This window comes from Chlorocebus sabaeus, chromosome 21, assembly GCF_047675955.1.
Source record: "Chlorocebus sabaeus isolate Y175 chromosome 21, mChlSab1.0.hap1, whole genome shotgun sequence".
Classification (NCBI taxonomy): Eukaryota; Metazoa; Chordata; class Mammalia; order Primates; family Cercopithecidae; genus Chlorocebus; species Chlorocebus sabaeus.
The window spans coordinates 40,003,149-40,021,148 of record NC_132924.1 but is presented as its reverse complement, the minus strand read 5'-3'; the positions used below and the strand labels follow the sequence as shown (position 1 = coordinate 40,021,148).

Genomic DNA, 18,000 nt, shown 5'->3' with positions numbered 1-18,000 from the left:
TCATTTATATTGAGATGGGTTTTATTTCCCCTACTGACCAGGAAAAAAGGGGGAGATTGATATTCTCTTTGATCCCTGGCTCTCTACTCTGCACAGAATAGGTACTCACACCATTGATTTTGGATATGAAATCTGCAGGTGCCCCTTCTGTTAATCCTTAGACCTTCAGAAATCAAAGCTACTCACAGCCCCCAAGTGTTTCAGCTGTTTGTATTAAGTAGAAGGTAACAAAGCACATATCTCTTGCCAATAGAAAAGTGCTTATTCTAAAAGATCAAATTGCCTATGTCTCTAAGGGAACTATGTATCAAGTCAGATACCAAGATTTGTTCAATATCACTAGGAGATAGGGTTTGATTCATTTTTAAGATAACATTGTAGTCAGAGGCAGTAAGAATATTGTGCTACTTTTCCTATATTCATGTCAAATTGCGTCCCAGCCTTAATGTGGGAATCCTTTCAGCATTTTGTTTTGAAGCTCTGTGACAAACCAATGAACCAAACTGTTACTGCTGATATAGCCTCCCCTACCTACTACAGGTAGGGTTCTTACTACAGTCTCTTATGGAGGCATAACCACCCCACCAAGCTGGGGGACTAGCTCGGTATTCATCCTGCACATTTTGGTGTCTCTGGACAGTGTTTCATGTATGTGGAAAATGCTCAATAAATGTTTGGTGATTGATGACTGGAGGAGTGAACAAATACATTCTTTAATACGATTTTTGCTACAACATTATTTGTTGTCAATTTTTATAAAGAATTATGTTTATTCTTTAAAATGGATCACTCTATCCACCCCGCTTGCCCCTTCCTCCTTGCTTGCCCTTCCCCAGCCCCTTAGTTTCCAATGCAATCAAGGCAAGGATAATTTCCTCTCAGCCTAGAAGTGACATCCTAAGTTCCTTTGCACAACTGAGGAGTGGATGGAGTTCCAGGGAACTGAGTGCTTTTCATTAACCCATCCCAGAAAGAGAGGTCATCTCTTTGTAGCATTGGTCTGTAGAAAAAAAAATGAAGTACCTGAACAAGATACTGAATTTTAGCATTGCTTATACGGGGGTGGGGGTGTGGATTGCTCCATGGGCAAATACATTTCTGGTGTCCTGCCGTTCTTCCTGGTGTGTCAATTCTCTCTTACCTAAGTATGGGGCAAAGTCTCTCTCAGTTGAAGCCCAGTAGATGCAATTGATAAAACTGATGTTGAATCCCACAGTTGACAGAATTCTGAGATATAAAATACTGGGTTTATCAAGTCAAATTGCATCTAATGATGAGTTGTGTTTGGCTTCTGAGAATCCACAGAAAATTATCATGTGTTTACCTAGAGTTACTTTCTCATGGCTTTGTTCTCTTCTTCTCTTGTCTGTCTGCTCTCTCTGCCACATGGCCAATTTGTTGCATTCAACTCTGAATTTAAAGGTTTCCATTCCACTAACTGAAGGCCTGGACTTGATTTCCATGTTGACGGATGATGCCACAGTTGCCACCTGGAATAACGAAGGGCTGCCCAGTGACAGAATGTCCACCGAAAATGCTGCTATCCTAATACACTGTGAGCGCTGGCCTCTGCTGATAGATCCCCAGCAACAGGGAATTAAGTGGATCAAGAATAAGTATGGAACGGACCTGAAAGTCACACATTTGGGCCAGAAAGGGTATGTGAAGTTTGAAGAGATTGGCTTTCTGTTTACCTGCTGTGAAGTGAGTCTCATTTGTATAAAGTCGTGATGTTTCTTAGACCTCTCCACCACGCCGATGTATTACAATTTGGTGCTATTTGTTTATCTGCCTGCTTGTGTTTCATATAAAGTATCTCGCTCGTGTTTCATATAAAGTATCTCTGTTGAAAAGGCATTCTTGTTGAATGGCATCCAATTATCTGAAGAAGAGATAAAATTGAAGGTTAGAACAAACATTGTGTCTGTGGGGAAAAATATGTGAATTTTCTAAAGCCAACAATGGATGTATATTACATTCCTTCTCTGGAGTGTTTGGATAGTAACACAAGAATTGTCAATGGTGCCTCCAGGCTTAATGATGTTTACGGTCATATTTCTAAATCTATACTCTGCCTATAGAAGGATCTTAACATGGCTACAAGTCCCAACATTGGATGCCTGAAGTTAATTTATTATCTTAGTCAAGATTTACATGTCACTTTTGAGAACTGAATCTACTCCAAGAATTTCTGTTACTAAGTCATCATGATAATGCTGTCTGATAGATAGAAAGCTGTCTTGTATGCAGTTGCTATTCAGTTAATGTTGAATAAATTATTTTAGAACTGTGGGTATTTCACTTGACCCTTCCATCCTCTTTTTATACATAGAGTGAAATGATAAATTTCTGTAGTTATACAAGGAAATGTAGTTCTTAGGCCAGGTGCAGTAGCTCATGCCTATAATCCCAGCACTTTAGGAGGCTGAGACAGGAGGATTGCTTAAAGCCAGGAGTTTGAGACCAGCCTAAGCAACATAGTGAGACCCCCCATCTCTACCAAAACAACAACAAAAAATGTAGGCAGGTATGGTGGTGCCTACCTGTAGTCCCAGCTACTTGAGAGGCTGAGGCAGGAGGATCACTTGAGCCCAGGAAATGGAGGCTACATTGAACCGTAAACATACCACTGCACTCCAGTCTGAACAACAGAGTGAGACTGCCATCTCTGTCTTTTTGTTTTTTGTTTTTGTTTTTTTTTTTTAATGTAGTTTTTGCTTATCTGAATACTTGCAGAAAATTATTTTTGGTAGGGAGATATTTGTTGGAGAGTAAGACCAAAGTAAAATGATATCTCACCATTGTAAGTGACTAAACTTAAAGATTTAAAAAATAAAAGTTTGATCAAGTTATAAAGCATTTCATACATGAAATTTTACTTTAGAAAGACCCATCAAATGAATTTACATGTATGATATTTGGGTAACTTACACTTATTTCAACCATGGTTGCTATTACAAGCAACTAATCTATATATAGATTTATTAGTTCAAACTATTAAATTTCACTTGGAAGATACAACTAAAATGTATCTTAAAATTTCATATTTAATTTCTGTGTAATCTAGTTAAAGGAAACTACTACTTTATAAAACAGTTTTCTCTAAGTTTGTCCCATTTAGAATATCTATATTAAATATAATTTGATCATATGAAAAATTTTGAACATTTTGTGCCAATTTACATTTTATTATCTCAAATCCCAATGATTTTTAAGGTTTGTGAATGCCATTGAAACTGCTTTGGCCTTTGGTGATGTCATCTTAATTGAAAATCTCGAGGAAACAATAGATCCAGTCCTGGATCCACTACTTGGCAGGAATACAATTAAAAAAGGAAAGTAAGTATTCTTGAATTTTTAACATATATATCGTGCTAAATGATTTTCAGCAGCAGCATCTATTTCTCAGCTTCATAATCAAGCAGTCTATTGAAATCTTAGTGATATTTCTGAGTTTCCATTTCATGCACCTACACTCCAAGACCAAAGCAACCGCAACATAATCCAGACTTTCAGAGTATTTATTTGGTGGATTTAGATTTGTTTTATCCAATTCCTGATCTATAGGCCAAAAAAATGCATTGTTATAAATCTGAGAATAGTTGCCTCTTTTAAAATTTATACCAACGTTTCTCTAACTTCAGTAATTTGCAGAACACCTTGAATATGGCTGCCAATCTACATATCACTTGTGCCTGTTTACTTAATATTTTTCTTTAACTAGGTTTTAAATCCATTCACTATTTTTTAAAATCAGCATGGGTTTACTGTGCTAGCTCTGTTTTTCCTAATATATTTAAAATGTAACCATTCAGAAAAGGAGAGGTAATTAGTGGATCCCTGAAATCATCCCTTATGCCAGCAATATTGGATTATCAACAACAGAGAAATACTTCCCCCTACCCCTCCAGGAGCTATATGTGACTTTCTAAGAGGTGGCCATTCCCCCAAGACAATGTACTTTCCAGAACATTCTCTCAGGGGCCTTGAAGCCATTTCTGAGGAGTCATCATGTCACTTTCCTATGAGTGTGTGAAAGGTCAGGTGCAGCAACTGATTGGTCAACTGCACCAATCAGGTGCAGCAATCAAGTCTGGGTGGGCGTAGGGGAAACTGGTACTCCAGAGACTCCTTATGCCTCTTCACACAAGCAACCAACATTCATTAGACTTAATTCACTGAATTTCCTTCCCTCTCTTCTTTTTTTCTTCAAAGAGATATAATTTCAGAACTTTCCCCACCCTGTTCTTCCTTAACGCCCACGCTCTGCCTCTAAGGTATCTGTCCCCTTTTTCATCACTAGCTTATTCTTGTCAATTTTAAGTGGAAATAGGCCTACATCAGGATGACTAACTTCTTGGTCTCTAACTGATTAGTGTGGTATTTATCATACAACTCACTAAGTAAATCCATTTAGAGTGACTGACAACTTATAATTGTTTAATAAACCAAAATTTACCCAGGCACACATTTAGAACAATCTAACAAGCCACTTGACAAACTGCAACTCTTAACATAAATATAATTGTAGCTGTGTCTGATGTGTTAAAAATATAGTGTAAAATGTTGAATGTCACTGAAGCGAAATCCTTGTTATTAAGGTTCTGACTCTATTATGAAGACCTAAAATTTTTATCAGTGAAATGCATGTTCTCTGATCTTCAACTTCAACTTCAATAGCACAATTTAGGTGTAAGCAATTTGATGACTCTTATTACATATATAGTTGGACAATCTGAAATTTCCAAAGACTGATAAATTTGAGTCATGATTCTCAGTATGGATGTAGTTAACTATCAGTGAGGATTCTAGAGGTCTTCAATTTTAGAAACAAATTTTACATAGAGCTTCAAGTCTTTATCACAAATATCAGGCCAGAACAATTTAATTCAAATTAATAATATTTACTGAATATGTACTCTCTGTTAAGCCTTGTAAAATTGATCATATTGTAGCAGGACGAGCCACAGACAAAACTCCTCAGACACCGAGTTAAAGAAGGAAGGGGTTTATTCTGCTGGGGGCATCGGCAAGACTCCTGTCTCAAGAGCCGAGCTCCCCAAGTGAGCAATCCCTGTCCCTTTTAAGGGCTCACAACTCTAAGGAGGTACGCATGAGAGGGTCGTGATTGATTGAGCAAGCAGAGGGTATGTGACTGGGGGCTGCGTGCACTGATAATTAGATTGGAGTGAAACAGGATAGGGATTTTCACAGTGCTTTTCTGTACAATGTCTGTAATCTATAGATAACATAACCAATTAGGTCAGGGGTCGATCTTTAACTACCAGGCCCGGGATGTGGTGCCAGGCTGCCTGCTTGTGGATTTCATTTCTGCCTTTTAATTTTTACTTTTGCTTTCTCTGGAGGCAGAAATTGGGCATAAGACAATATGAGGGGTAGTCTCCTCCCTTATTCCCCCTCTTTGAGACTCTCAATCAATAGTGGGAGTTCTCACTTTTATCTTTACTACTTATGTCTTCTTGCAGGACAGATCAATAGTGATTCATATAGTACACTTGTGCTGAAACATTTTGGTGAACTAAGGTAGCGATGAAGCTTCTTATCATTTGAAGAAGTACAGATAGCAAACAAGGGAGCAGTAAGCAGGTTCCTATTACTATTATACCTTTTATTATAAGAGTTTTAAATCCTCCTAGCACTGGGAACCATTTCTTAAACATGACCCTAGGATCAAATCCATGCCACACTTGCACGGGCACATGTGCCAGTTTTGTCATATCTTTATATCTTCAACTACTTGCCCTTGATTATCTACATGTAGGCAGCAATTAGTAAGGTTAAATTTCCTATAGACCTCTCCTTCAGCTGCTAGCAAGTAGTCAAGAGCTGATCTATTTTGATAGCATTTCTCATCTGAGTATCTTGCTGGGCCAGAATAGTCAAGGCTCTGCCGGGTTTATTAATGATTATTTTTAAGACAGCTTGTAACCGTATGATTCGGTTGATCATGTAAATGGGGGTATGGCATCCCCACGAGCCATCTTGTGCCCAAGTAGCAGGCCTATAATATTGTATGATTCTCTCAGGGCCATTTATTATTTTTTTTCAATTTCCTATAGCTGTGCTTCTCTTTTCACGGGAAGCATAGACAGGGAAGCCCAGGAGTTTGCCTGTTTTTATGGGCAGTAGGAAGAAAGATGGTTTAATAGTGCCAGTAACACAACTACCTGCCTACTGGTCAGGTAATTTGGCGTAAGCTCTATGCCCACATATCCATTATAATCCAGTGGGGGCTGTCTAGTGCCGGTGGGACTCCGGGTGGGTCCACACAGTTTGCAACTTTGGGAATTTACTAAATGGATTTCTCTCTGTGTGATTTGAACTCCACCAAGTGACTGTTTTTGTGGTACCATTATACAGTTTCTGTCTCAGACAACTAAGTCATTCTACGGGGTGAGTGAATTCTTTTCCTTCTCTAGCTATGCAATATTGTCTAATAATTGAGGCTTTTAGGACCCAGAAATTATCAGGGTGATTCTTTTGAGTCAGGAATTCATCAGGAACCGGGTCTGTAGGTACTAATTCTCTGGCTTCTTATGGCCATTGATCTCCTATTACAGTTCCTCCACATACATAACATGAAGTGACGTTGAGACACTGGGCTACATGCTCAGCTAATTGCAAAAACAAATTTCTTGTTTTTCCTGGAATTTCTGGTACTGGCACATTTAGTTCATCATAGAAAGTTTGAAACACTGGCTCAGGAGAGCGTTTGTAAACTTCACCTCGAACCAAGATATTTACTGGAGTATCCAGTCCGGCCCTATCGATTCCTAAGGTCACACACTCCTCTTTTTTCCAGCGAGGATCAAGGGGATTGGTTATTACTAGCTCTAAGGGGTTACATTGTCCTTTAGTACAGGAAGGGCCATTTTTTCCTTTCTGAAGGTGAACTGGATCTTTTTCATTTTTTTTTTTTTAATCCAAGTGACCTAAATGACGCAAGACCAGTATTTACATTTATTTCCACACAGTCCTAATTTATGACAGATGTACTTATTTTCTGCCATATAGCCTCTTTTCTAATTAAGAGAAAAACCTTATTCCTAACTTATTAATGACAGCACAGGCATCAAATTTTAAGGTGACTTGTTTGGGCACCCCTTTTTCTTCTGTTTTGGCTAACACTTTATTCATATCGTTTATGAGCTCCCACCAGTCTTCAGTCCTTAATCTTATTTTAAAAACTGTGGTCATGGGAGGCTCAGATGGGTCATAACACACATCAGGTTGGTCATTTCCTGGGCTACATACCTTGTATAGAATAACATTATACAAACAAAGTCTTTTTAGAGTTCCAGTACACTTGATAACCATAAAATAATAGGACCGTAACAACCTTTTTCCTACCTCAGTGACTTGATGTATACACTGGGAACAGTCCTCAATCTGAGGAAGGTCTGTTGAAGTCCTTACTGTAAAAGTCTAAATTTTAAGGAAAATGAGTCCCGTGATGAGTTTCCTCATGCTTCGGCTATGCGTGGACCAGTCAGCTTCCGGGTGTGACTGGAACAGGGCTTGTCATCTTCAGAGTCACTTTGCAGGGGTTGGCGAAGCTGCTTCCGTCCACGTACCACTCACAGTCTACTGATGTTTAAGGATGGTCTCGGAGGTTGGACCTGCTAAAATAAACTGAGTCCAAGACCTCTACACAGTTATGTTCAACTGAGCTCTCCGATACCAGGAGCAAGGTGGTGGGGTTCAGGGTGTCGCAAACTTCAATGGTTATGTGGGGATTTCCACGGAGCAAGCTTTGGTAGTTGGTTACTCTAGCATTTGTTAACCAATGATGTCTTTTGGTAGTTATTAAAGTTACCACAGCATGGGGGGCTTTATATTCAGGTTTTGCCTAAGGGTTAGTTTATCTGCTTTTTGTGCTAACAGGGCCATTGCTGCTAGGGCCCTTAGACCTGGGGGCCAGCCTTTGGAAACCCTGTCTTTGTTTTGAAAGATAGGCCACTGGCCTTGGCTAGGGCCCCACAGTCTGAGTTAAAAGTCCAACTGCCATTTTTTATCTTTCTGACACATAGAGTATAAAGAGTTTTGTCAGGTATGGTAGCCTCAGGGCTGGGGACAACACGAGTTTTTCTTTTAACTCATGAAAAGCTCATTGCTATTGGTTGTAATAGATATAGTTTATCTAATCTACATTTTTGTTAACTGTCACCTACTAAAATATTGACTCAAATCCTGCAGCTATTTGATTTCAAGCTTTAAATTGATCTGGTATTCCTTGTGGGACTCTAGTTGCACCTAAATAGCCATGAGAGTTGAAAGACTCATGAGGGGCTTCTCTCGCTTTACAATGTCTTCTTATGTTTTTTCCTTCTGGTTGATGAAATGCCAGGGTGAAAGGGATAGCCAATTAGACTAAAGTACAAGTGCCACTCCAGTTATTCGGCAGAGTGCCCTGTAAAGGCCCACCACAATACCACCACACATCTGCTCAGGGATGAACAAGGCCTGACTGATTGATAAGCTCTTGAAAATTCTTAAACTCACTGCATCCTTTCAGGTCTCCAAAGAAGGCTAAGTTTCCTCCCTGTTGTGAGAGACACGAAGTGAACTTAGTGTTGGGAGATAGAGGCTGGATGCCCCTTGGGGGCTGACCCGCAGGGTGCCGGACTTTGGGATATAGCAGAAAGAGCTTGGCACAACTTATTACTCCAAGCTGTAGAATCCTGGAAATGAGCTACCACGCAGCCTACACCTGATCCACTAGAGGACCACCTTAGTGGAAAGGGAACAATCTGGGCCTCTGGCCTGCCATGTGCACAAGCGTAACAATTGCTTTTGTTTAATGTGCAGATGGAATATTTGATCCATTTTAACCAGGCATTTGCATCTTGGTATCTTGTCTTAATTGCCAAAGTTTGTTTCAAGTCTTTAACTTCTTTGATCCTCTAGTAAAATGAATGTATGGTTTTAGGAAATTACAAATACTGGTTGGGGCAGTCCATCCTTGCTCTTTAGTGGTCCACAGAACGTTGAGCCAACTATGGCATGAAAGCTCTACATCAGGGGGCAAGACTCCTGGTTGGCACTGGGGTCTTTATCGAAATCTCACTGGATTAAATGGTCCTAGTTTACTAATGCCCAGTCTGAGGAGAATCAGGAGGGACAGAAGTACTTTTCTGAAGTAGAAAGCTGTCTTTGACTTGGCAATCTCCACAGGGCATAACAAGGCAAGCATTAAATGCAATAGTTTGAGGCGAAATTGACTTGGTTATGTTAATAACTTGATGGTTAGCATTAGAACGAGGAAAGAAGAAACAGTAATAGAATAGATGAAAAGAGTTAAATTTTTCTTAGCTTTAGTTTGGCAGGGTTTTCCCCTGGGACTGTGGCCCACAACTCTGGAGGGGGTGGCGCTTTCTTGACTCAGGTGTTATTAGCCCATCCTTTTTTTTTTTTTTTTTTTTTTGCTGTACGAACAGCAGTCTTGGTGCTTAGCAGCATAAGGTAGGATCCTTCCCAGACTGGCTCGAGTTTTTTTTCTCTTCACCCTTTGATGAGAACATGATCTTCAGGCTGGTGCTGGTTTACTGGAAATTTTAGGGGTGGTACATGTGCTAAATGACTTTTAGTTTTTGAGAGAAAGGAAAGTGGAAGATAAACCAAGTACATAATTTTTAAGAAATTGACCTTTTGTTTTAAATGTGGGAACCTTGGCAGTGGACTTCATAGTCCTTAGTGCATTTTTACTGAGAAATTTCCTTTAGCACCTATTTTTATTAGTTAATAAAACCTTGTAGACATATTTATCTAATTTTTAATGTTTGACCGTAAGGTAAGACTTTATAGACTCTTTTTAACCTTTTATAATTTTTGCTAAAGAGCAGGTTGGTGCTTTAAGAAAAACCTGTTATGCTTTTACTTTAATGTCCAGTTTACAGAAAAACTGGATGATACTTCTTTAACTTTAGCTAATATGTTTACACACAGAATTTTCTTTACAATTAACATTTTAAAACTTGCTTAAACCTTCAAAACAGTAATTTTTTGACTTTTTAATGTAGGTAAAAATGTACATTCTTATGCCTCCTTATAATCCTTTTACCAAAGGTATATTTTACTTTTCTTATACATCTTGCATGTAAACTATTTTTTTTGTTTTTTTGTTTTTTTCAGTATTTTTACATGCAGGAGGCCTACTTTTGAATTATACAACATTTCTTGCATAAAATCTTTTTTATAACATTTTTCTCTTGCATGACTTTTGCAATTCTTTGACATGCCTCAACTTTCTGACTTATTACAATTTTTCTTTAAACAAGCAGTTAATTTATTTCAGGACAAGAATTTACCATATAATACTCTGTTTATATAAATTCCACCCCCACCCCCCACCTTTTTTTTTTTTCCTTTTTTTTTTCCTTAGGATACTTCTGAACTGGTGAGGTGTGCTCACAATGAGGTTTCCTCTAAACGTTATTTTTTTTTACTTTTTTTTTTTTTTTTTTTTTTTTGTTAGCAAAGCAGTTGCCGCTACAGATTGAATGCATTTGGACCATCCCATAGTTACTGGGTTAAGGATTTTTGATAGGTTAAGGATCAGTGCTTTTGGGATACGCCCTTGTTTACACTGATAACAAAGTGGTATTGGAGTATTATAGGGTTGGAGAATACCTTCAATTATCAATTGTAGGTTTTAAATTTAACTTGGCTTTTAAAGGAATAGGGTACACTATTTTTTTTTCTTAACTGCTTGCATATCTCTCTTTCTCATTTTGACTTTGTCTCTTTTTGACTTTCCTTTTGCCTCTGTCTCTTCCTCTTTCTATCTCTGCCTGTTTCTTTCTCTCTTTCTCTCTCTCTCTCTGACTCCCTCTTTGTCTTTTCCTCTCTGTCTCTTCCTCTCTCTCTTTGCCTCTTTTCCTCTCTCTCTTTGCCTCTTTTCCTCTCTGTCTCTTTCCTTTCTCTCTCTCTGCTGGTCTTTCCTTGCCTCTGCCAGCCGCTTATGCTGCTCTTCTCTCAATCACTGTGTGTTGGGGGCGGGGGATCTAAAACCAGCTGTAACCAAGTGTCTATGTGCAGGAACTGGTCTGGGTTCCCTGGCTTACAGGTTACCTTGTGCCATACCTTTGAAACAAGAGACCTGTCCAGGCTTCCTTCTAATGGCCAACCTACCTCTAATGCTGGCTAGTCTATCTTACACAAAGTTTTAAGTTTTCCTGGTGTCATAGTACTCCATCAGTAAAAAGTACTGGTTTACTCAATCAGTAAAAAGACAAGTGACACTTGCTGAGACCAATGTCCCTTAAATTCTTTTTTGAAATTTTTCAACATAGTTCCTAGTAGGGTGGGCTTATTTGTGTCTGACCTATGCTTCTATGAGACAAAACATCGCGCTCACACCACACGCACACCACAAAACAAAGAACAGGTTAAAAGGGCACACACACACTTTTGCAGTTTGCACCAAACCAAAATCAAAAACAAAATCAGAGTATCCAGAAATCCAAGCCAGGTCAAAACCAAAACCAAAGTATCAAGCAATCCAAGTCAAGTCAAAAACAAAAACCAAAGTGCTGGTACAGGCACACCATGGGTGATCAGGCCATGCTTCCTCTCAAATGGAGTGGGCAAGTTTCCAAGACCGGTCCTGTCAAGCAATTCAAACCAAGTCAAAACCAAAACCAAAAAGTGCCAATAAAGGCACACCGTGGGTGATCAGGCCACGCTTCCACTCAAACAGAGTGGGCAAGTTTCAAAGACTAGTCTTACCAAGTTTTAGATGTCCAGACTCTAAGTGCCCGTTCCTTCCCAGTGTTCAGCCACTGCATTGATCCTCCACGGGGGCCTGCCACTGCCACACACTGCTCTGGCGAGGCATCCCACTGAGGCAAATGCTTACCCAGAAGTGCTCTCAGGATCCGCATCGCTGGGGCTGGTCAGAGTTCCCTGCAGAGGTGTTCCACAGGGCAGGCTTTAGCTGCCTAAGGAGCTGCCTCGACCATCCGCCAATCACCTCGCTTCCAAGTCAGGGAACCAAGAAATGTAGCAGGACGAGCCGCAGACAAAACTCCTCAGACACCGAGTTAAAGAAGGAAGGGGTGAAACCCCATCTCTACTAAAAAAAATACAAAAAACTAGCCGGGCGAGGTGGTGGGCGACTGTAGTCCCAGCTACTCTGGAGGCTGAGGCAGGAGAATGGTGTGAACCCGGGAGGTGGAGCTTGCAGTGAGCCGAGATAGCGCCACTGCACTCCAGCCTGGGCGACAGAGCGAGACTCCGTCTCAAAAAAAAAAAAAAAGGGGGTTTATTTGGCCGGGGGCATCAGCAAGACTCCTGTCTCAAGAGCTGAGCTTCCCAAGTGAGCAATTCCTGTCCCTTTTAAGGGCTCACAATTCTAAGGTGGTGCGTGTGAGAGGGTCGTGATCAACTGAGCAAGCAGGGTGTACGTGACTGGGGGCTGCCTGCACCGGTAATTAGCTCAGAACAAAACAGGAGAGGGATTTTCACAGTGCTTTTGTATGCAAAGTCTGTAATCTATAGATAACATAACCAATTAGGTCAGGGGTCGATCTTTAACTACCAGGCCCGGGGTGTGGTGCCAGGCTGCCTGCTTGTGGATTTCATTTCTGCCTTTTAGTTTTTACTTTTTCTTTCTTTGGAAGCAGAAATTCGGCATAAGACAATATGAGGGGTAGTCTCCTCCCTTAATATCATTCTAGCATTTCTTTTAAGGCCCAGAAGATTAAAGATAATCTGTAAGAATGTAACAAATGGTGTTGATTGCATGCAGTTGTTACCTTAATCCTGGCTCTTAAACCCTTATGTGTGGGAAAAACCACTTGTTTGTGAGTAAATCTCAACTCTTTATCCTCAGCTTTTCCTCCTTCCCTCTTCCATGCAGACGTTTTTAGAGTATTTTCACCCAGAGACTATGAGTGCCAGTGGAGTCCTTATATATCCTGTCAGTCATTGAGTAAACCTTCTCTGAGCACTGCTATATGCCAGGTACTATACTGGGGGCTGCAGATTTAGTGTGGTAAGATACAGACCCTGCACTTGAGGAAGCTACATTTCCATAAGGAAAGACAGACCTATAAACAATCAAGCGAACCGTTGGTGTGGTGATTGACGTATACATGGCAAGGAGTTGTCAGTTCCATAGTGGAGACTTGGAAAGACTTCTTGGAAAAAATTACCTTTGATTACATTTTTATTTAATGCAAGGCTCAAAAGTTAAGTAGGTATTTGTGAGGTAGACAAGTGGGAAAAGAGAATCCTGGACAGAGAGCCCTAATTTCAAATAGTAAAACACACAAAACAATCCAACAGCTTTGGGGAACTGCAAACAGAATCCAAATGGGTGGAGAGTCTGTGTTGGGGAGGAAGAGAGAAGGATGTGGACTGGGACAGATGAGACTAGAGAGGAGAGCAGGACCCAGAACACAGACTTCCTTGGTTGATCCCTACATTGGCCTTTTGCTATGTGTTGATAATTTCCAACCCCTCCTAAGTATGCTCAAGGGGCCTATTTCTATCAGTTACACTAGTTGGTAATACCAATTGTTTTTAACTAAAGGACCATGCCTTCCTGGAGTCTCCATATTTTCACTCAAGTATCATGATCATAAGTTAGTGGGGAAGCTAGTAAGAACTCTTGAGCACACTGGAAGCAATGTGATCAGATTAATGTTTCTGAAAGTATTGACTGAAAGGGTGTGGACCTAGAGCCAGAGTCTAGTTAGTAAATAATTGCAGTAATCCATTTGAGACATGGTATGAGCCTAAACTTAGGCAGTCACAGTAGAAAGAGAGGAGAGGACAAATCAGTGTGGTATCAAGGAGTTAGTACCACCAGTTTATGGTAATTAATTGGATATTATTCGTGGTAAAAAAGGAGGTTTGAGGATGTTTTCTTCTGCCTTCTGTCAGGTAAATGATACTGTGCTTTATGGTGAGGTATATATAGGAATAAGAGTAAGTGTAGGGAAAGAACTAATAATTTCTCTTACTAGATATGCAAAGGTTGAGGTACTTCTTTAACACTCATTTCTAAAACAGAAGTCTGAAAAGCAGTTGGATATGTGAGTATGGAGCTTAATAAAAGGATATTGGTTGACCATGTAGATTGGGGAATATCTATCTGGTGGAGTTATGCCATCATGGTGGATGTGATTATCTAGGGAGACTCTATATAGCCAGAAAAATACAGGGGGTACCCTGTCTACCCTTTGCCCTTTTCCCATGAGAAAAATGGGGACCCAGAGACATTAATGTCCTCTTGCATACCTTATAACTATATGAAGTTTATGTGAAAACCTAGTTTCTTAAACAGGTTTTTCTCTTTTTTGTGTTTTTTAATTGCTACCTTATAGTTGTACATATTTTGGGGGTACGTGAGATATTTTGATACATGTATACAATGTGTGATGATCAAGTCAGGGTGATTGGGATATCCATCGGGTCAAATACTTTCCTTTGTGTTGAGAACATTACAGTTCTTCTCTTCTAGCTATATCAAACTATACAATAAATTATTAACTGTAAGTTTCCTACTATTCTATTGAATACTAGAATTATTCTTTCTAACTGTATTTTTGTACCCAGTAACCAACTTTTCCTTATCTTCCTTTTCCCCCACCAACTTCCCTTCCCCCACCAACTTCCCTTCCTCCGCCAACTTCCCTTCCTGGCCTCTGGTAACCACCATTTTGCTGTTTGCCTCCATGAGATCCGATTTTTTAGCTCCTGCATATGAGTAAGAAAATGCCATGTTTGTCTTTCTGTGCCTGGCTTATTTCATTTAACATAATACCCTCCAGTTCCATCCATGTTGCTGCAAATGACAGCTTCATTCCTTTTTCTGGATGAAGAGTATTTCACTGTGTATATGTACCACAATTTCTTTACCCATTTGTGTTCATCTGTTTTGCATTGCTATAAAGGAATACCTGAGACTGGGTAATTTATTATTTTTTTTTAAAGAGGTTGATTTAGCTCATGGTTCTGTAGGCTATACAAGAAGCATAGTGCCTGCATCTGCTTCTGGTGAAGCCTCAGGAGGCTTACAGTCATGGTGGAAGGTAAATGGGGAGCAGACATGTCACACAGCAAGAAAGGGAGCAATAGAGAGTGGGAAGGAGGAGCCAGGCTCTTTTAAACAACCATATCTCAAGATAACTCATTCTCACAGGGTAGGACACCAAGCCATTCATGAGAGATCTGCCCCCATGACCCAAACATTTCCCACCAGGCCCACCTCCGACATTCATTGGTAGTCACATTTCAACATGAGATTTGGAGAGGACAGATATCCAAACCATATCACAATTCACCCATTATTGGACACTCAGAAGGGTTTCTTATCTAGGTTATTGTGAATATTGCTGCAGTGAACATGGGATTGCAGATACGTTTGCGATATACTGATTTCATTTATTTTGGATGTATGCCCAGCAGCCATATTGCTGGATCATGTGGCATGATCATGAGGAATCTCTCTACTGTTTTCCATAGTGGCTGTACTAATTTACATTCCCACCAACAGTGTACAGGTGTTCCCCTTTCTCACATTTGTTATTTTTTTGTCTTTTTGATAATAACCATTCTAACTGGGATGAGATGGTACCACATTGTGGTTTTGATTTACATTTCTCTGATGATTAATAATGTTGGGCAATTTCATATACCTGTTGGCCATTTGTATGTCTTCTTTTGAGAAAGATCTACTCGGTTCTTTTACCCATTTTTAAATCAGATTATTTGCTTTTATTTTTATTTATTTATTTATTTATTTGCTATCAGGTTGTTTGAGTTCTTTATATATTCTAGTTATTCATCCTTGATCAGAAGGATAGTTTACAAATATTTTCTCCCATTCTGTAGGTTGTCTCTTCACTGCATTGATTGTTTCCTTTGTTGTACAGAAGTTTTTTAGCTTGATGTAATCCCATTTATATATTGTTGCTTTTGTTGCTGTTCTTCTTGAGGTCTTATCCCCAAAACCTTTTATCTTTTGGCAAGCTTTTGCAAATAAACAGGCACTACTATCTTTTGGTAGGGTGTTGATGAGTGCCATGTTGCCAGTCTAACTCTTCCCCCCTCAGTTTTTTCCTAAGCCTCATTTATTTCCCCATCATTGTTTTGGAAACTATGTTTTTCATACCTACAGTTGCCTATAATATAGCCCAGGCCTTTCATTTCTTCATGCCACAGATTATCCCCCCTCCTGTGATATGTTATTTTACTTAACTGTTCTTTTCACAACCTAAATTCACTACATTCAGGATTTAACTGCTATTTAGCCAATAGCAGTTAAGTGTTAACTGGACATTTTAATTTTCCATATTTAATGTCTCCTTTACATAGTATATTTTCCTTGTGTCATTTTGTAGTTTTTTTCTCCCCCTTACAATATGCTTAATTTTTTTCACTCATACATAACTGTAATTGATTATAAGTTCTTTATGGATAAGAATCATATACTGTATGTCTTTAAAAAGATGGTTAACCAAAACAAAAATAGAACAATACAAACATAAAACTTTTATTTCTCTTACTATGGCGGATTAGGTATTCAAATACTAAAAACAAAACTAAATATGTTAGTTAAAATATTTAAAACACCTTTAGAAATGTATTATGAGTGGACAAAAAAAAAAAAGTACAACCAAAAAGCAGGAACTCAGAGAGACAAGGAACACCAAAGATGGTTTCCTTCCTGAGGGTGCCTGCTAAAAAACTGATGACCTTGGGGTTCTCTTTTGTTGATGTACAAAGCTTGGAGAAGGCTAGAGCCTATTCAGGATATGCAGTCTGCTAAGAGATTCCTGTATGAAGCTAGAGGACACTCCTTCCATTTAAGGGTAAATTTGTTAATAAACACACACAAATAATTACTAAATCAATAAAACTTTCCTTTTCTAGCTTGGCACTGAGAAGAGGCAGAAAAAATGTCCTATCCTAGTTGCATCCTAGAAGAAGTATTTTGGGTTTTTAGTGTGCTTTAATTTTATTTAATACTGATACCTATAAAATACATAATATATAAAGTTATAAAGCATAATAAATTAGACATGTATATGTCTATTCAAATTATTGACGATATCCTTTAAGCTACCTTTGTGCTCCCCTCCTTGACAATTCTGCCTCCACTTCCAAAGGTAACCAGTGTTCATATATTGGAATGATATGATCAGTTCCATAAGGCCTAACAGAGAGGACATAGTAAATATTGTTTATTTAATATTTTAAATAACATACATTAAATATATTTTTAATTCAATCAATAAATATGTATTTAGTCAAGTTTCTAGAATGTGACTGGCATATAAAGATCAAAGATCTTTCCCATTAAAAGATAAGTAAAAGATCTAAATAGACATTTCTCCAAAGAAATACAAATAGCTAATAAGCACATGAAAATATGCTCAACATTGTTAGTCATCAGGGACATGCAAATCAAAGACATAGGAAGGTGAAGATTCTGAATGTTGCTTATCACTTCATTGTTTTATTTAAAATAATGTTTTATCATATGTGTGTATATTCTGAAACAACATATTCTTTTGAAGCTTTATAAAAACACCATTATGGTGTATATAGTTTAAAAGGACTTGATTTTTTCCCTCAATCATATGTTTCTAAGATTTAATCTACATTGCTGCTTCTGGCTCTAGTTCTTGCAATTTCATTACTATAATATTCTTTTTGAAACAGAGTCTCGCTCTGTTGTCCAGGCTGGAGTGCAGTAGCGCAATCTGGGCTCACTGTAACCTCCACCTCCCAGGTTCAAGCGATTCTCCTGCCTCAGCCTCCCAAGTAGCTGGAATTACAGGCGCCTGCCACCAGGCCTGGCTAATTTTTGTAGTTTTAGTAGAGACAGGTTTTGCCATGTTGGCCAGGCTGGTCTCGAACTCCTGACCTTAAGTGATCTACCTACTTCGTCCTCTAAAGTGCTGAGATTACAGGCATGAGCCACCACGCTAGGTCTATTACTGTAATATTCAATGATATGACTATTCC

At 39.0% G+C, this 18,000-nt stretch overlaps 1 protein-coding gene across 1 annotated transcript in view; it reads left to right on the top strand.

Moving 5' to 3' along the window:
* Positions 1–18,000, top strand: part of DNAH11 (dynein axonemal heavy chain 11) — a 370,125-nt gene that overhangs the window by 276,350 nt on the left and 75,775 nt on the right. The window contains exons 64-65 of the mRNA XM_038004732.2: positions 1,423–1,658; positions 3,217–3,339. Coding sequence (XP_037860660.2) covers positions 1,423–1,658; positions 3,217–3,339 — 359 coding nt within the window. The remainder of the gene's footprint in view (positions 1–1,422; positions 1,659–3,216; positions 3,340–18,000) is intronic.